The 21,209-nt window shown below is 37.5% G+C and overlaps 2 protein-coding genes across 2 annotated transcripts in view; one reads left to right on the top strand and one right to left on the bottom strand.

Annotated features, from left to right (window-relative positions):
- The window catches only part of LOC140146567 (uncharacterized), a 385,394-nt gene that overhangs the window by 294,765 nt on the left and 69,420 nt on the right, over nt 1-21,209 (bottom strand). The window lies entirely within an intron of this gene.
- On the top strand, nt 3,562-9,859 carry LOC140136760 (uncharacterized). The gene is made up of 5 exons (XM_072158349.1): nt 3,562-3,805; nt 4,923-5,036; nt 7,309-7,554; nt 7,989-8,135; nt 9,394-9,859. Exons 1-5 carry the CDS (start codon nt 3,562-3,564, stop codon nt 9,579-9,581), a joined length of 939 nt encoding a protein of 312 aa, XP_072014450.1. The 3' UTR covers nt 9,582-9,859.

Here is a 21,209-nt window from a genome sequence, read left to right as displayed (position 1 = left end):
ATGTCGCCGTTTTTGTTGGTAACAGCGCTCTTAAGTACTTTACTGGTCTTTTTTTGTCACGGTAAGTTTTGTTAGATTGCTGTTTTTGTTTAGCTTTTTTTTTGTTTCTTTTTGACTTAATGACTTTCTCTTTTCTTTGCTATGTATTTTGTGTATTTTAATCTGTTGTATGGGTAAATTTAATATTGTGTTTTATGTGTGTAGGCCTACATTTCCTTGTTTTTTAAGTTGTAAAGCGTAAAGGGGCATCTGTGATGGTAATGCACTATAGAAACATTGGTTTATTATTATTATTATTATTATTATTATTATTTTTATTTTTATTTGGAAAAAAAAAAAAGGTTTATCTCAAAGCTTGCGCATTTGTCAAATCGCACGATATGACAAAAAAGAAATGCGGAAATTCAATTTTTTTTTCTCAAAATACCATCATCATCATCATCATCATCATCATTATCATCATCATTATCATCATCATCATCATTATCATCATCATTAAGGGGGAATAATACCCTGATTTTCATCAGTACCCCTCTTCTTTTTTTCTTGCAAATTTATGAAGTACATAAATATGTTCATCACCTCATGTCCTGAACTTATAAAATATATCTACATACAAAGTGCTTTTAAACCATTTTAGTAAGTCATTTTAGCCCTATATATATTTTTGTTTACTGTATCCTAGTAACTCAGATCTGTGTTTCATAACAAACCATAATTTATTCTATTCAACATGTTCAAGTAGGATACATGAATAGAATACATTAAATCCTTTGTTATACTCTCTATAGAAAATCTACTGTGGTGCATGCAAAATATAACACTGAATAAATTAAATAAACACTTATACAATGGATGCATAGTCATTAGTCAATTTAACACTATAATGTGTTGTTAGGAGAAGAAAAGGCTATTAGGTCACTGTATGTCAGGTTATAGGTCAATTGGTTCAAGTCAAATTTAAGCATCAATTTTGAATACACATGTGAGAGTCTGTGATATCATAATGAGGCATAATTTTGATATTCTGTCTTTAACTGGATATATATGGAGAAGTGCAAGGTCAGGGCCGTTCCTACCATTAGGCCAGGTAGGCGGTCGCCTAGGGCGGCAAACGTAGAGGGGCGCAAAAAAGGCGAAAAAAAAAAAACGGGAATGAAGAAAGAAAAGGGAAGATGAGGGCGGATAAAAATTTGAACAAAAATAAAAAGGGGACGTAAAGAGAAACAGAAAACAGGGCGGAAAAACCAGTGGCGTAGCGATGGGGGGGAGGTGGGGGAAATTGACCAATTCAGGATCAAAATTCAAAATTTTCGCACGCTTCGCGCGCATTTCGAACAAAATTATTTGAAATATCAATTTAAGACCGATATTTAATTTCATTTCCAAAATTAATTAGTGGTAAGCCCTATTTGTGCACAATTTTGTTCGCTCCGCGCGCAATTGTTTCAAGAATTGGGGGCGTCATTATGTATCCATAGCCCTGGGCACCACAAACCCTAGCTCCACCACTGGAAAAAAACTGATGAGTTTTCAAGGGGGTAACCCCCTTAACACTTTTTTTGTATGCTTTGGTGGGGCGGCAGGGAGAGGCTTTGCCTAGGGCGGCAAAATCCCTAGGAACGGCCCTGTGCAAGGTGGATATACTAATATACCTTGGGATGTAAATGGTGAGTACAATTTAGAATGCCTAGTTGAGATGGATTTCACAAATAAATATAAAATAGTTTCCAAAATCACAAAACTTAAGCTTACGGAAAACTACCCAATATGGTGGTATAGGTGACAAGAAATACAATTTTCAACATTGCTGTAGTATGGTTGTGGTAACCTGTTACCTATGGCTTAATTCATCGGCAGAGTGCTACACTATCGTAAGTGACATTTTTGGCCAAAATGAGATTTTGACGAATTATGGAAGGCCATACAAAAACCCACATTTTAAACCAGGTTTGAAGTTTCAAAATTGCTTAATTACTTTTTAATTAATTAAATAAAATATCGTAAGTGAAAAGCAATTTGAATTAATGCATGCAAGACTATCGTATGTGCCACTAACGATAGTCTTGCACGCAAATTTTGTTTTTCATTTGCTGCAAGACCATCATATGTGCCACATACGCTACTTTATTGGGCCTAAACAATAAAATCACAGAATCCTACAACATCATAAGTGCAAAACAGTCTCTAACACATCACAAGCTGTGACGCTGAGGGCTGTTTGCATTGTCATCATGCTGGCTAAGTTCATAACTCCCAGGACTGGTTATAGAGACGATAAATCCGGTGTTTTTATTTTTAGATTTTTTAGAGTAAATATTATGTGCCAAAATAAATTAACACTTGTTAAGAAACATAAAATGACAAAATATTGGACATTTGAGCCGATATTACGCATATCTTAATTTAGCAATGAATGCTACACTATCGTATGTGGCACATACGATAGTGTTGCACTCTACACTTATTTCTGTTTGAGTGCAACACTATCGTATGTGGCACATACGATAGTGTTGCACTCTACACTCATTGCTATTTGAGTGCAACACTATCGTATGTGGCACTTACGACATCTAAATCAGCAAATAATTCATCGATTTATTAACTTTAACACCATTTATATAGTTTATATTATTAAAATCAAATTGCTTTACATTCCCATGTCATTTTATGGCTACTTGGAAACAAACGGCTACGCTAAACATAAATATGCTCCTCCTGTTAAACTGTCCAAACTGCACTTACGATAGTGTAGCACTCTGGCGACGAATTAAGTTTCAGTGAAATAATGTCGCAAGTTAAAAATACAAAATATAGCTCAACATTGAAAATAGAAGCATTTTAACCAGTTCCTTTTTTGATAGTTGTGGAGCACCAAGTTCATGAAGTCATAAAAGAAATCAGGAAACACTTATTCCTATTTTACATATCAACTTTATTTCCTTAATGTGTTAGCAACACATATCCAAAATTTTAACGAAATCCGTTGATAGTAAGCTTTCCAAAATGAAGTGAATTTAAATCGTCAGTGATGTACCTCCTTTTGGCTTCTATCTTTAAAAGCATGTAAGCTACATTGATACCGATGCCACCAATAAAACGAGAAGATTTGCCCCTTCATTTTGCATACCACTTTGTCCAATTTGTTTTGTAATTTCTTCACAAAATGCAAAAAAATGCAAAAAAAATCAATGGGTGTAGTACCCCCTTAATGTCATTCATTTTCTGGTATGTGACTGTGGGTTTGAACCCTGGTGGTGGTTTGAGTTAGCTTGAAATTCCCCTGGCCAAGGAACTTACTGTAATTGTCTTGTTATAACCCGTACAAAATTCAGAGAGCTGATCCTGGCTGCGAAGGTCAATTGTGGAATCTCTACAGTGTGCGCTTCTAAGCAGCAAAGTCCATGTGTTGTTGTTAAATGGTTTATGGAATGATATCGGGCTGTAGAGGTCGGCGACAACATGTAAAGTGTGCCGAGGCTTGTGAATCAACATCTAGGCATTGTGCCTGTGTGTAGCGTACTATAAATCACTGCGGTTTTTTTCTTCAACACAGGTCATATGTACGAACAAGTGTGCTTGCTGACGAAAAGGTTAAACCCCACTGGCGTAATGCAATGGTCACTACCCTACAAAGGCCGCTGTTTTTGCCAAATTGTACTCGCACCAAGAAGCCAAATTTGCCATAGAAACGAGCAAGAGGAGGACTCTTTCTGGTTTACTAGTGATCACGAAGCACTTATACAGCGAGAAAACTGGACACCTCATAAGCTGGATATACTTCTGGAAAGAACTGGTTATTGTGGTAAGGATGCAATAATTAAGTACACAAAAACATCAAATGTTTAAGGCACCAGAACCAAATTTGTTTGATCTTTGGATCAACCATCGATTCTGCTTCGATGCTTGTTAATAACGAAATAACTCATTAATGAGAATTAATGCTAAATTTGTACTGGTCTATATCAATACATACAGTACATGTACTTAGATTCATATGTTATCACATTCAACAATAGTCAATTAATTGATTTCATAAATAATAATAATGATCGACCAAGCATTGATGATCGATCGAAGGATTGAACTAATTTGTTTCTATTGCCTAAAGTACCGCATTGTTTCCCAGGAAAACAGCAGTCCAAACCATGGCCAGACTCTTAACACGAGTAGGTTTATTTCACATTGAAGGCATGGATAGTCTTGTAAATATGGGTGTACTTTCCCTAGACAATCCAATATGTCATAGGCCTATATTATAGGATAACAACTGGTACTACCTACTTGTCAGTTTATACTCTAATTTTCACATCTGTGTTTTCAAAGTGTGGCTTTAAGCTTTTTTAAAAGCTTAAACGATGACATGTTTCCACTAGCAGAATGCACAATCCCAATAGAGGAGAAACTTTTCAATAAAAGAAATGTCTGGATTTCAAAGTTTGCTTTCTGCAAATGATGGAATTCCAGTTGTCAAAGTTACTAGAAAAAGGAAATGCAATTAAATGAATGAAAAATCATGGAAATTACCAAAATGAGCTCTCAAATTGAGGGTGTTCAATTATTTTGAACAATACCGGTATTCTGCTGGAATGTTTTCTCAACTGGATTTCCAACAAACCTCGACAGGACAAAAAGTGCGGAAATCCAAACTCCTCTATTCAAAATTATGTCGTAGTGCACGTTAGAATGTAACTGTTGCTAGATCAACTGGATCATGCTTTCTTTGTTACGAACCACTGATCGAAATGATCACAACACAAAGCCTATTGCATATCAAAATTTGGAACAGGTGTATGAGACCAGGCTTGGAGCAGTAACCAATGGTTACTAACATGCGCTACGACAGCGACTAGGGGATGTGTACCCAATATCACAATGGAATATACAGTTACTTACATGATGTTATATATTTTCAATTGTAGATGTAGATGAGTGTTCATCAGACCCTTGTCACAATGGAGCTACATGTTATGATAGAATTAACATGTACATCTGTGTATGCTCTGAGGGATATAATGGCACTTACTGTGAATTTGGTGAGTTAAAGTATGACATACCGTAAAACCCTGTCTACAAGCATATATAGTGTTTTTTATAAAAGCTTAATTAATTTGAAGCAAGCGTTAATATACCAATACAATAGATCGGTCTTAAAATAATACTTGTTTGATATAAAATTGGATCGGTTGAGCCCATATTTATTGGTCGAGCTATGAGTTTTAAAATATTGGACGAGACATAGTCGAGTCCAATATTTTACAACTCATAGCGAGACCAATAAATATTAGTAAAGCATCAATTTTATCATTATTATGTTTTGGATCCAATATTATCACAACTTGGATCCATCAAAACATAATAATGTATATACTTGGATCCGTACTTTATTTGCTCAAACTCCATAATTGCGACTGGATTAATGAAGCTTTCATCAGAAGCACCACCCATAGTGGGTAGGAGAACATGAAAACTAATATGAGATACTGTATTAGGATCACATATTAAGTATCATGTGAGAGTATACTCTTGTACTCCAGAAGACAGGATCACATATTAAATGTGCGACACTATGGAATATAAAAACTAGTAATTTGATAAGTTAAAATAAGATTTTTAACGGAATAAATCTAAATAATATGATTATGCAGTTTATTCCGTTAAATATTTACCCCATAATTTCCCTCATTCTTCAGGCCCTGCCCTCTATCGGGTGCTAATTTAAAGTTTAAGCTCGATTGCTATTGTTTCTTTGTAAGCCTCTTGGCGCAACCTTGAACAATATTGTCCTTGAGATAACGCCCAGTAGCCACAAAGGGCCCGCCCCATACCTCATTTCAATTTTTAACATACCCATATCCTGCTTTTTATATTCCATAGTGTCGCACATTTAATATGTGATCCTGTCTTCTGGAGTACAAGAGTATACTCTCACATGATACTTAATATGTGATCCTAATACAGTATCTCATATTAGTTTTCATGTTCTCCTACCCACTATGGGTGCAAGCACACTATATGTTTGTAGACGGGGTTTTACGGTATGATATGATGATAGCATTTATGCCAATGTAATTGAATAGAGGCATGAACATCAATCATGGGGCCCCCTTCCCCTATTTTTTTGGCAAATTAGCAATTATTTGCTCTTTTCAGACACTTTTGACAATGCCCCCCCCACTTTTCAAGAGCAACTGATGCAATTGACGGTCAGGTGGCCGGAGGATTGTAAACACTACGCTGAATGAAGACGCAGTGATGGTGTCGCAAGCTACGCTGCTGCTAACCAAGACTCTAAAAAAGGTAACTTTTTAAGCAAATGTCAAGAATGACAGAGTCCAATATCAGTATCCGTGCTGCTATTTTCTATAACATGGTTTTGACTATGAGACAGGATAAGCAGGGACAAATGATTCACACTGAAAAAATAGTAAATTGTACTGAAAAAAAAATTGTGTGGAAATGCACGGCAAAAAACAGCCACTTGTGCCGAGATTGCACAGAACTTTTATACATAAAACGTAATAGTAAGAAATTGAATCGCGTCATAGCAGCAATTTGAATTCAGTGTAGTCATTGCAGGAGTAAACCCGGGGTACTCAAGTTTGGTTTTGGTAGGGACGTGCGCTGAGAATTTGAAAGTGGACCCATAAATATACCAATTTTTCAAGAAATTTGGACCCATTGATATACCAAAAGTCAAAATTTTCGGCCGAATTTAACCCAAATTTGTCTTAGTTTTTACAAATTTTCCCAAAATTTTGGGAAAATGTTGAAACTTTTGGCTAGATTAAGGAAATATTGGGCTATTTTCCGAAAAGATTGAGAAAATTTTGAAAAAAGGACCCATTCATATACCAAAATAGGCTTTGAAAAAGGGGTCACTGATATACCAAAAGGCTGAAAATGCTACCCATATTTGCGCCACGTCCCCGTATGGTCATTTGTACGCCCCCCCCCTGGAGTAAACCCCCCATGAGTTGGCTTACAAACTCAACCCCAAAACCAGAAAATTTCAATCATCCCTAATCCCCCCAAATAGTGTAAAATTGGCATCGTACCAACACAAAATTTCAACTTCACTCTGGGCAAAACTAGTATCAAATTGAAAATTGGCTTGGTAAATGCAAATTCGCACCTTAATTTGGGGCTAAAATAGTGTACAATTGAAAAAAAAATTATCAAAAAAGAAAAAAGCTTCCGAATTGTGAAGTCTAGTATTCTTAGTAGTCTCATGTCTATGATACAATAGTCATAGTCCAATAGCCCAACCGTATGGTAAATCACTAAAATAATGATTCCTGTTTGCAGATATACAAAGCCCAGAGATTACCAACATACCAGATAACATCATAGTTTATCTCCCCAATGGAACCTACTCAGCAGCTATCAACTGGACACAACCTTTGGCTACCGATAATTCTGGCATTCTATCTTTGACTTGGACACACTCATCTGGAGAGGACTTCTATATTGGTGTCACCAATGTATCATATACAGCAGTGGATGGCTCTGGGCATGAAGTAACTATAGAGTTCTTTGTGTTTGTGTTTCCAGGTAGGTACGTGGTGATTAGTAGTCAGAATCTTTTCCTGGGGTTGTAGAGTTTCAAAATGCAGACTTTTTCCAAGAGAAATCTTTATTATGGCCAAAAGAAGACCTTTATCCCCTCTGCCATTGATTTTTGGATCCTATTTCTTAAAAATGTTGCCGGGGTAGCGCAGCATGGGGGGGGGTAAATGCCCGTAGTCAGAACTCTTGCCCTCCTGTGCCCCCCTTCCCTCAGTAAAAAACCCAAAATTACAAAAATTTCCACTTTTTGCGGCAATTTTACAAAAAATTTGTTGATTTTTCCCCCACTGAAATTAACTTTGCTCCCACCCCATGCCCCCTGAAAAAATTGCGGGCACCACCACTGAATGTTGCAAAGGATTGTGGGAAGGGTAAGCTATCTTCTCTGAATCCACCTGTTCCCTTTTCTTTGAACACAGTGCCGTATTGGAGTGAATGGACTGACTGGAGTAAGTGTGGGCCTTGTGGAACCAGACAACAGAGACGTACACGAACCTGCCACAAACATCAACTTTCTAACATTACATGCACTGGGGAATCTCTAGAGAGTAAAACATGTTTGATACGTAAGTCTCCCCAATCATGCCACTGCCATGGGATACTGGAAGGCCTGGGGGTGCAGAGGACCTCAAAGATCCACTTTTTGCTATTTTTTCCATAAAAAAGCCTTAAGGAAGGGGTATGAACGTTTGGACAGTATTTATTGTGGGACATTAGAGCACATCAGACATATCGAATTGCATTCTGAATCGAAGAATGTCCTTCTGATATCAAATAATTTTGATTTTTGAAATTAGCAATGTAATACACATTTTATGGCAAATCATTAAAATTGATATTTTGATATTTAACAGTACTTGAAGTAAACTTTATAAATCTGATGATTTATACTTAAAGTGTATGTAGGTGGGATGAAAAGCCGACGATCAATTGAAAATTTTGACCTTCAGTATTGAAGATATGGATTTTTTTCCCAAAACACCAACAAAAAAAATAGGTCTTTTGGGAAAAAAATCCATATCTTCAATATAAAAGGTCAAAATTTTCAATTGATCGTCGGCTTTTCCTCCCAGCTACATACACTTTAAGAATATATCATTAGATTTATAAAATTTATTTCGAGGACTGTTATATATCAAAAATTTGAAAAATATCAAATGTTAATAATTTGTCATAAAATTTGTATTATATCGTGAATTTCAAAAATGAAAATTATTTGATATCAGAAAGACATGCTTCAGTATTCAGAATGCAATTCGACACGCCTGAGGTGCTCTCATGTCCCACAAAAAATACTGTCTAAAACGCCTATAAACGCCTCATTCTAGATCCCTTAAAGTGAGATAAAAATAAGGATGGCAGTCCCATATGTGACTCCTCGCCAGTGCCACTATTGAGATATGCTCCATCGAACTTAACAATAAACAATAGGAAAGAAAGGATTTATTGACTGTTTTATTGATTTTTCACTACTTAAATGTCAAGTACTATAGACATGATATACATCATTTTAAAGCTAATTTCAAGCAGAATATTTTGGTTGAATATCTCAAAAATGATGATTGGCGACATCCGGGCTCAGTTGTGGCGAGGAGTCACATATAGGTCTTTCGAAGATTTGGGTTGGAACACCATGCAGAGTAAATATTCATGTGAAACATTTTTTTTTTCATATTGTGAAACACTTTTTTTTTTTTCAATTTCAACCAATTTTACAAGTTGACCTCATATGTCTTTCAATTGGTTACTCGGATGATTATATCACATAATTAACCAATCAGGTGCCCTGTAACAAAGGCAGTATTTCGTGTTTGCTAAATACAGGTGATTGGTGCCGCGCGGATACACAATGTGGACCTAACCAAAATTCAGAGAATGGTCTGCCTGGAAAATGCTACAGTGGATGTTGTTCCCCATGGGGATGGTGTGGAAATTCAGGGACACATTGTGGTTCAGGTAACCTTGGCGATTACAGATGCTGCACTGGATTGACTTGTGATGGACCCTGTTAGATGAGCCAGAGAAGTTAAATTAATGTATTTAAAATCTATGTTAAAACACAATTCTCCATCTATTGACTACATTATGTGGTAATTTAGGTTTAGTGAGATATTGCTTTTGTTTTAAGTATACAGATACTGAAGTTGTATCTACACATAACAGGCATGAGTGGCTTTGCTTAAAAAAGCTCAAGTAGAACAAAATAAGAAGCAGAAAAAACAGCATGAAATTGGCAAAAAAGACCCAAAATTGGGCTGAAAATAAATAAAAATGCCTAATTTTGAATAGTCAAAAATATACATTTCCTTTGGAGGCCTGCGGATCGAGGATTACGTAATGGTCAATTCAGCGGTATGCATGAATTGTGTACAGCGTGGTGTGATCAAGGCATTGATTGTTGCCAGCACCGAGGACTACGGACGTCTAATTTCCAGCGCTGTACTTTGTGTACACCTTTTGGTCAAATTCTATAAGGATGGCGTATTTAGTTCAGATAAAACAGATATGAGCCTAGTAAAAATATTACTATCAAGCTTGTTGTAGGCCAAGTTGGAATCGGGTTTGAAAAGTACCTATGGTATGTATGGCGGTTGCTTGTGAGACCTGGTAAGATGTTTTTGATTGACAAGAAGTAACAGATGTAAGGAGGTAGGTGATTTATTCCTCAAAATACATAGGCCTTGGAGGCCTATGCATGGGGCTATGGATAGGCCTTACTGAAATGACTCATGGCCAGTACATTGGATGTGAATTGCATAGGAGTTGGTATCAACATTTAGGATGGTATCAAACTTAAATGGTGGTTATACACCAGGTCATCAGTATAGTAATTGTCGCCATCCCTGGGTCGCCAATTTCTGGCATGAACGGTTTTATGTGGTCTCCGTCACAGCCGGATTTTCTGTCGTTATCTTTACGATGGGCTACATTTAGTCTGGGTACAAGACTGCTTAGTGAACGCATTGTGATTGTATATTGATTGATCAGATAAATTAATAGGCATCATTATCATATCGTGTGATCGATGCGGGTACTTAATATGGTTTTGCTTTCATTTGATTTTGGGGGTTCTAACCCGGGGTTCTAATTGTACGCGACTCGCTTGACGAGGTCTCCAAATCAATATGGATAAAGTATAAAACCATAGATAATACCTGTGTACGTTTTTAATAAAATCTTGTTATACGGTTATCTTCTACATAATTGTTATATGTCAGGCAGAGAGGTTGATCTCGTTACCCCTTTTATCATGATCATACATAGGTTTCAATCTCGACTGCGATAGAGTAGTAGTCATAATAGAGATTGTAGATTGGTTTAATGGTATTGACATCTCGATTTCTTGCAAGCTTTTGTCATACTTTTAGTACGTTACATGATTAATTTTGCCGTTGGAAACGCACCGATATATTTTTCTCGCGCAAGTATTGATTTTCGCATGTATTAATTATTCAAAAATTTCTAAATTAAATTGATCCAGAATAACACCTGGCTTACGATTGATTAGTTTCATACCAGTTTGAAGCTCGATGGATTGCGATATTGAGATCAAGAAGGGCCGTTATTCAGAACGCTGCACATGTCAGGGAACGCTGCTTTATCATGTCAGCTTGCATGGCTGTGTTCAGTTTGGCCTTTCGTTGGCCTTGGGCCTCAAAGCGGGCACTTTAATATAAGAACGTTAATTTGAAGCTTTTGTGCAGAAGTAGAATGCAAATTCATACTGATTATGCTTATGGTAATGTCGCATAAGAATGTAGGTACTTATTAAGCCTATATGCTTCAGCTTGTTTTTCAACATTTTCGTCATTTTCGGTTTTTGCTTAGGATAGACGATTACCAGTGTTGTTAGGCTATTTAGGAGGAATTCCATATTGGCCTTTATGAGATCATTCCTCTCACGTGGATTCATTGAGGCATATAGGAGCTTTTCCATGGGCGTGAGCATTGTCGCCTTACCACTTAACGTGGTCTTAAAAATTTCGAGTAAATAAGAAATTAATGAGCTTGGCATGAATATGTTTGTTATGTGGGCAATATGAATATATGGATTTGTATTACCATGGGAGTATTCCTACAGGAAAATGTAGATTCGCATAATTTCTGAGGTTTGCAGAGGCTAGAGCTTTCTGATCTTGGGAGCATTGCCGTGGATGAGTAAAGTACTTACTGTGGGTAAAGGCAGCTTCCCAGGGACGATTGGAGATTTCTCACGGAATGTATGTGAGGATGTGCATGCTTGGTAGCAGACGCATGATTATATATGGGAGATTTCCCATGAACGTACATGAGTGTGTATGGGAGCATTCCCATGAAGGTGTATGGGAGCATTCCATGGACGTGGATGGGAGCATTCACATGATTGTGTATGGGAGCATTCCCTTGAATGAGTTTGGGAGCAATTTATGTTTATCATGAATGTGCGGTGTCTCGGTTTGGCATCTGATAAGCTCTATCTGGAACATCACGCAGGGTGTGTGTGAGCATTTCTATAAATGTATATGGGAGCTTTTGAATATTAAGTGTATGGGAGAATTCACATGAATGTGTCTGGGAACATTCCATGAATGTCTATAGGAGCATTCCCATGAATTTGGTATACATAGGAGCATTCTCATGGGAGAGTTTATGGGAGAGCATTCCAATGAACGAGTACATTGTATGGGAGCATTCCCATGGGCGTGCATGGGAGCATTTACATAATGCGACGGGAGTTTTTCCATGAATGTGTATTGGAGCATTGGGATGAATGTGTATGGGATCGAGTATCTCGTGGATGGGAGCATCCCATGGGTGCATATATGGGAGCATCACATGGGTTTGTATGGGAGTTTTTCCCATGGATGTGGATGGGAGTATTCTCATGGATCCTGGCTGTAGATGTGTATGGGAGCAAGGTCCCAAAGGTTGCGTATAACATAACATTATTTTATAGGAGCATTCCCATATGGATGTGTCTAGGCCTTTAGTATCATCGATGTGTATGGAATTTCCTATTGAGGTGTATGGAGCAAAGGAGGATGTATAGGCATATCTGGGTTCATATATACAGAGGATGTGTTTAATGGAATTTGATCATTCCCATTAAAGTTCGGTTGGTTTGGTTTTTCTGTGCATAATGGATGAGGCCATTCGGAATGAGCAGAATGGATGATAGAGTATAGAAGGAAGCATTCCTTCAGATTTATCTGGGAGCTTTCCATTGATAAAGGACAGTCTCATGGATATGAAAGATCTCTGTTGGAGCTTTTCCATGGACGTGGCAATGCAAGAGTATTTACATGACATGGATCGTGGACTTGGAAGATTGTGACAATAGTAAATGTAGGTTCTAATAGACACCATAGACTAAATCAATTGATTTGTCCCTCAGCCGGTTAAACTAGGGCTAATATCTCGATATTTGGGTGACTGTTAATGAACTTTACTCCGTAGCGGGTAGTCTTGGGTACACCTCATCATGATCATAATAGACGAGCCCCGGAGATGAGCAAGCTAAGCATTTATAGCAATGTGTTTTATACCATCATTGTGTCGTCATGAAAGAATTTGGAAGTGCATCACTTGTAGGGGTAAACGGATGAAATGGATTATACTGTATTACCAGCGGCCTGGATATTTGGGATATGGATACGCATTTCCACAGCATTACCTTCATGATTAGGATATATACATGCATGTTGTTGTTAGCAGTGAATGTGTGTCTTCCAAGACATGCTGGGTTCCTGCTTATTATTATCAAAGATCATGAAGATCATGGAAGGTAGAAATTCGTAAGTTTCGTGCATGGGTTAAGTGAGTGTTTTGGAGATGGATATTCGAGTCTGTTCATGTTTTTTGACGTTTATGATATGTACAGCTTCACCAAGTTGGTTTTTTGAGATTTCTATATAGGCGTTCTCCATGTTCACGAGGTATTCCTAGCTGAGTAGATGTTAACGCATTCCTTAAAGAATACATTATAGGTATGGTGTTTTGGTTTGTTTTTCAAGATTCAGTAATTGGATTATTCCTGAAGACAGATGTGAGCATTTCGGAGAGTATTCTCATTATATTATTCATGGATGTCCATTTTTGTTTGCTTATGCATAGTTATAGTATATGTAGTATGCACGACTGAGCTAGATTTACGTTTACTATATAGGTCTACATGTATTTTTCTATATATATCTTAAGGATATCGTATGTGACAAGGGCAGTGTTTTGTGAAAGTAAAATGTCAGAAGAATTTATTTTATTCATAGAAGCACTTGGATCTGAATATCCACATATTTAGTCGCGGTTCTGCTCTTCATATTAGGCATACATGTGTTCATGTTTCACCAGTAACTAGTATTTCAGTAAGTAAATTTGTGAGATGCGCCGAAATTCATCAGACGTTGCATCTGCCTTTGTGACTACACTCAAGGCAGTAATAAAGCTGCAATAGCTTCTTGTACTGAGTTATAGACCTTCTGCTGTTACACAAGTATCTGTGTGGCGTTCGGAGTTCATGAACCTGTTGAAATTGTCAGTTTGGCAGAAGCGTTTGAGTTTCTTCGTTAGTGGTTCTTATTAAATGAGACCATAGGGTCTTTGATTAGACGAGATATTTACATATTTTTACAGAGAGTCAAAGTGACTTTATTGGTCCAAGCTCTGTACATTAGTGCAATGTTGTATGTTATAAATATGTTGTATGCTTACACTACAGATCTGTGCTTACACTAAACATGCTAAACGCTGGTGATTTTCATGTATATAGTTAATATATATATAGGCATCTTTTATTTTAGCCAAAAGAGCATTGGTTTTTACAGTCTCAGTACTGAGGTGGCAATTTATTTGGCGATTCAGGGCCGAGGGGGCCCGAGGTCCGGGGATCAGGACTAGGGGAAATGTGGTTTGTTTTTGTTTTGACAATGTTTGAGGGTTGGTGCGAGCGGGGAAATAAGAACTAGTAGCATAATGTCTATATATAGGCCTATAGGAGTATCACATTCATCGAGGGGCTTTGTAGCTCGGAATAAATTATTCCAGATTAGTTTGAGTTTGAGCTCAGCATAGCAATTATTCAGTGTGGACCGTTTGCCCGCCCGTTCTTTATATCTTGATAAGGGGTAGTTCGCGGCTGACGAACAATATTCCCCTGCCAGATAAACTGTATCATTGTGTGTTTGTTTTGCAGGTTGATAGATCCTAGAGAAGTAGGCGCAATTGGAAATGATTTATTTCGATTGAGCTTATGAATTAGGAAATAATATACATTTCCTTTGGAGGCCTGCGGATCGAGGATTACGTAATGGTCAATTCAGCGGTATGCATGAATTGTGTACAGCGTGGTGTGATCAAGGCATTGATTGTTGCCAGCACCGAGGACTACGGACGTCTAATTTTCCGTAGGCTTATTAAAACTTGTGTTCAGTTATCTCTTTTTGGATTGTGTCCAACATGTCCAATGGCGTTTGGCCTAGGCCCTATGGGACCTGCTTGATGATATTTGTGATAGCTTGGGTTGTGTCTGATCCGTGTCACAGTCCGTCCAGTAATTTGGGTAGATGGGAGATGTTTGATGCTCAGAATTCAGATAATTCGAATCCTCTGATTGTTAGGACTTTGGTTCCTTAGGGCTAAAGAATTGTGATTCTTATTCGCATGGCATAGATTGATTTGTTTAACAATGTTTTAGTTTATGTTATAATAAATACATGTGACGTACATGTTTTCTGCTTTCTGCATAGAAATATTATCTATGTTGACAGGCGTTATATGGTTTAAGGCTATGCCTATATTAGGCCTTCAATGAAGAAACGATTTCTTGAGCAGAGCATAGTGAAGGATAATTGGACCTAGCATATAGGTCTTGTTATACTATTCTTTATGAATCGCAGACCTATCAGTAGGTCTTCTAGCTTCACGAAGTTACACCCGTTATAGGCGGGTCTGACCGTCTCGATGTCCGTCCGTAGTTCGCGGCTGACGAACAATATTCCCCTGCCAGATAAACTGTATCATTGTGTGTTTGTTTTGCAGGTTGATAGATCCTAGAGAAGTAGGCGCAATTGGAAATGATTTATTTCCGATTGAGCTTGCGAATTAGGAAATAAGCTTAATTCAGCTGATCAGCTGAATGAAAAATCTCATCTCTGACATAACTGAAGAATGACTAGCAGCTGAATAAAATACAAGCCTACATCGTATTTAGTATTATTTTTTGTGTGACGTATGTTTTAGTTAAATAGATTCATCACAGGCATGAGACTGCACCTTCCTAAAAATAACTGAAAAAAACTGAAAATGTGTGTGAAATTGGGCAAAAAGTACCAAAAATGGGCTGAAATTAAATAAAGTTGCAGAAATTTTAACTATAAAAAAAACTGAATTCAGTTTTTAAACTGAAAATTCTCATGCCTGTCATCAGGTTTGTGCAGTAAATAAGCATTGCATCAGATGCAAAAATTTGTGATCTCTCTTATGTTGGCGAAACTTCAGGTATGTTCCGTACCAGACTAGTTGAACATCAAGCAGTGGCACGCGTAAAGGGGAGGGGGGCACAGGCCCCCAGTTTGACTTTCAGTCGGGGAAATGGTCAATTGGGGAGCTGAAGTGGTCACTGTGATCTTCAGGGAGCTCAGCCCCCAATTGAACTATACATAAAAAATGGAAAAAAATGATTTTGGTCCCTACCAGTACCACCTATAATCATTTTTTGTTTTTGCTCTTCACTTTTTCAAACCATCTAAAAAAATGGGGCAGCATTTTGATGAGGTAAAGTGGGGGATGATATTGTCAACCTTTAAGACAAGATGTAACTTTGTGCTGTGATTTCAAAACAAAGTTGAATTTTGTTCTGTGATTTCAAAATCTTTTTTTGCAAATCCAAGTATTACTCACACATTAGTGTCGATTCACTAGGCGACATGGAAATCATTTTCCCCTGGCCCAACCGACCCACATATAAAATTGGGGAATATATTTCTTGTACAAATGAATGGCCGCCCAAATTTCAGGAAAAAAGTTCATTTTATTTGGAATTGTACATGCACAAAAATAATCTGAAATCATAATTCTTACAACAGATGAACGTTTTTCAAATAAAAAATAGAATGTGTCTGAAGAGATTTATATGTGTTAGTTATAGATATCAAAAGTAGTTTTTAAAACTGGTCAACAACACTCACTTTTGACCATTTTGCATCATCAGTGGTGTATTGATATACTGACTGATGAATCTCTAGTGTTTCTAGACCGACTGATGATTCTTTAGTGTTTCTAGATGTTGGTAAAATGCTGTAGACTCTTATGGATGATAAGAATCTACATCATTTTACCATAAAATACATGGATTTACCTTAAATATAGAAGGTTGCAAATATGGAAGATTGGTCACAAAATGTTAGAGACTTTGTATATCAATGGGTCCAAAGTATATTAATGGGTACACTTTCAGTGGCACACCCCTACCCAGACCAAATTTGAGCACCCCCCCCCCACCCCCGGGTCATTGCTCCAGTATGTTTAGGAGATACCATCTAAAGGGATGATCGTCAAATGAGTTGATGAAGGATTGAACTATTGATGTAGTTTGCATTTTAAAAACACATTAAAATGGTTATATCTGATGAGGGATGCACCATGATACTAGTATCTCTCAAATCAAAGACCCTAGAAACAATAACCATGATATGGAGCCAGGCAGGGGCATAGCTAGGGTTTGTGGCCTGAGGCCCATAGCCAGGATTTATTTTGATGGGTTGGGGTCTTGCGGCGGGCTCAAAAGTGGTACTTTTATCATTTTTTCCTTCAACAAATTGGCAATTTCAACATTTTTACTGATAAAAATGAACCTTTGTCTTCCTATTTCATGGGGGTGCTGAATTGATATAATTATGTATGGCTATACATAAATCAGTTGATTCTGCACCCCTCCAATACAGCTATCAGCAGTAGATAGTGGATGAAGTAGTGCACTATTAGCAGTAGATAGGTGATTGAGTAGTGTGCTATCAGCAGTAGATAGTGGATGAAATATTGTGCTATCAGCAGTAGATAGTGGATGAAGTAGTGTGCTATCAGCAGTAGATAGTAGATGAAGTAGTGTGCTATCAGCAGTAGATAGTGGGTGAAGTAGTGTGCTATCAGCAGTAGATAGTGGATGAAGTATTGTGCTATCAGCAGTAGATAGTGGGTGAAGTAGTGTGCTATCAGCTGTAGATGGTAGATGAAGTAGTGTGCTATCAGCAGTAGATAGTGGGTGAAGTAGTGTGCTATCAGCAGTAGATATTTGATGAAGTAGTGTGATATCAGCAGTAGATAGTGTATGAAGTATTGTGCTATCAGCAGTAGATAGTGGATGAAGTATTGTGCTATCAGCAGTAGGTAGTTGATGAAGTAGTGTGCTATCAGCAGTAGATAGTGGGTGAAGTAGTGTGCTATCAGCAGTAGATAGTTGATGAAGTAGTGTGCTATCAGCAGTAGGTTGATGAAGTAGTGTGCTAACAGCAGTAGATAGTGGATGAAGTATTGTGCTATCAGCAGTAGATAGTAAATGAAGTAGTGTGCTATCAGCAGTAGATAGTGGATGAAGTAGTGTGCTATCAGCTGTAGATAGTGGATGAAGTATTGTGCTAACAGCAGTAGATAGTGGATGAAGTAGTGTGCTGTCAGCAGTAGATAGTGGATGAAGAAGTGTGCTATCAGCTGTAGATAGTGGATGAAGTATTGTGCTATCAGCAGTAGATAGTGGATGAAGTATTGTGCTATCAGCAGTAGATAGTGGATGAAGTATTGTGCTATCAGCTGTAGATAGTGGATGAAGTATTGTGCTATCAGCAGTAGATAGTGGGTGAAGTAGTGTGCTATCAGCTGTAGATAGTGGATGAAGTATTGTGCTATCAGTAGTAGATAGTGGATGAAGTATTGTGCTATCAGCAGTAGATAGTGGATGAAGTATTGTGCTATCAGCAGTAGATAGTGGATGAAGTATTGTGCTATCAGCAGTAGATAGTGGATGAAGTAGTGTGCTATCAGCAGTAGATAGTGGATGAAGTAGTGTGCTATCAGCAGTAGATAGTGGATGAAGTATTGTGCTATCAGCTGTAGATAGTGGGTGAAGTAGTGTGCTATCAGCTGTAGATGGTAGATGAAGTAGTGTGCTATCAGCAGTAGATAGTGGGTGAAGTAGTGTGCTATCAGCAGTAGATATTTGATGAAGTAGTGTGATATCAGCAGTAGATAGTGTATGAAGTATTGTGCTATCAGCAGTAGATAGTGGATGAAGTATTGTGCTATCAGCAGTAGGTAGTTGATGAAGTAGTGTGCTATCAGCAGTAGATAGTGGATGAAGTAGTGTGCTATCAGCAGTAAATATTGGATGAAGTATTGTGCTATCAGCTGTAGATAGTGGATGAAGTATTGTGCTATCAGCAGTAGATAGTGGATGAAGTAGTGTGCTATCAGCAGTAAATATTGGATGAAGTATTGTGCTATCAGCTGTAGATAGTGGATGAAGTATTGTGCTATCAGCAGTAGATAGTGGATGAAGTATTGTGCTATCAGCAGTAGATAGTGGATGAAGTAGTGTGCTATCAGCAGTAGATAGTGGATGAAGTAGTGTGCTATCAGCTGTAGATAGTGGATGAAGTATTGTGCTATCAGCAGTAGATAGTGGAGGAAGTATTTTGCTATCAGCAGTAGATAGTGGATGAAGTATTGTGCTATCAGCAGTAGATAGTGGATGAAGTAGTGTGCTATCAGCAGTAGATAGTGGATGAAGTAGTGTGCTATCAGCAGTAGATAGTGGGTGAAGTAGTGTGCTATCAGCAGTAGATAGTGGGTGAAGTAGTGTGCTATCAGCTGTAGATAGTGGATGAAGTATTGTGCTATCAGCTGCAGATAGTGGATGAAGTAGTGTGCTATCAGCAGTAGATAGTGGATGAAGTAGTGTGCTATCAGCAGTAGATAGTGGGTGAAGTAGTGTGCTATCAGCAGTAGATAGTGGATGAAGTAGTTTGCTATCCACAGTAGAGAGTGGACGGAGTACTGTGCTATCATATATACGTGGCTTTCCTGGGAAAGTTGATCAGATGACCAGATCAATCATACCTGAAGAAGTCCTCCAATGTGAAGGACGAAATATTGTAGCGAGTACAAATTCATTTGGTTCTATCAAGCAAAAATGCTTGTAATAATTCCATTCAACAATTATTTATTGCCTGTTTTATATGTTTTAAAAAATATTATTTTTGAAGTATCATGTTTGACCTCTGTTAGCATAAATATTTTTATTTAAATAAACAAACATACAAATAAATGAATAAATAGTTTACCTAACATGAGCTAAACCCATTCTGTTATCCTACAAACTCAACCAATTTTAACTGATATATTCCAATTAAGCGCAAGTTGGGACACAAGTAAACATTACAAATATACAAAAAAAGTCAGATTAAAAAAAACCCAAATTCATTTGAAAGATGGTATATTATTGGCTTTAAGCTGTAAGTAAGCACTGGATGTATGCAGCAATTCCATTTCTCTTTTCTGCAATTGCAATTAGCATGACGAGACCCATCCGTCATATCACATCAATCTAAAGTACAATGTAAAGGAACATCAATGCTTTAAATAGCGCTCATTAAACAAAATTTTATCACCCATAAAAATAATGTGTTCTGGTAGTTAGAAAGATCATAGCACACAAATTGCATCTTTTATTACTTGCTATTATTATATTGTTCAGTTAGAAGATCATCTTCATCTTGAATACCGGTACTGTAAAGCAATATGTTTTCATGGCATTAAAATATTTTGGATAAAACCCATATTGTGGGTTTGCATATATATCCTTAAAGGAGGTGTGACAATCACAACATTATGCCTTATATGTTAGAAAAATAATTATCAAGCACGAATCACATGGTTTTATTTAAAATCAACTCCTATTGAGCAAGGACGTCCCAGCAGGCTCTTAGCGGGGGGGGGTTGTAATGGGGTGCGACGATCCACAAATGCCAAAGGTCCGATAAAGTCCTATTTATGAAAGTGTAGCGAGTTTTCTATGCCTTTTTGGTCCAAAAAGGTCCCTTTTTTCAAAATCGGCACCAAAAAAAAAAAAAAAATCCTGGCTACGGGCCTACATCCCAGTAATACAATGAGGGCTGACAACAACTGAGCACATGACGCCATTGCACTAGGCAATTTCGGTGCGGGGATTTTGAATATCACATGTTGAGAACCGGCTGTTTTTATTCATTTTAATGGTCAGTATGAGTTTGTTTTAAATAAAACCAAGTATGCTAGACCTTTGGTGTTTTCAGTATATGATAGCCCAATGTTACTACAAGGTAATAATTATAGTACCGGTAATTCAATTGTCAAAAATGCCTCCTTTGGCCCCCATGGAATAGATCGTGTCACAAATAATGTTCTAATTCTAAAAAGTTTCTGCCAACGCAATTTTTGGGACGAGTTTGAAATGTATTTTCTGCTTGTATCAATGACTGGGGTGCAAGAGTAACTGAGAATATATATTTTCTTGTTGACACCATTTTATCAGTTGAATGTTTGCCTATCAAATGGATGCTCCTCAGGCCTTAACAGAATGGATGAGGAAACGCAGTAAAGATTTGATCCTGGATTTTTGCAAACTGGTTTTGTTC

Source organism: Amphiura filiformis, chromosome 2 (genome assembly GCF_039555335.1).
Source record: "Amphiura filiformis chromosome 2, Afil_fr2py, whole genome shotgun sequence".
Lineage (NCBI taxonomy): Eukaryota > Metazoa > Echinodermata > Ophiuroidea > Amphilepidida > Amphiuridae > Amphiura > Amphiura filiformis.
Note: the sequence above shows the minus strand (reverse complement) of the source record. Positions and strands in the feature narration are given on the sequence as shown.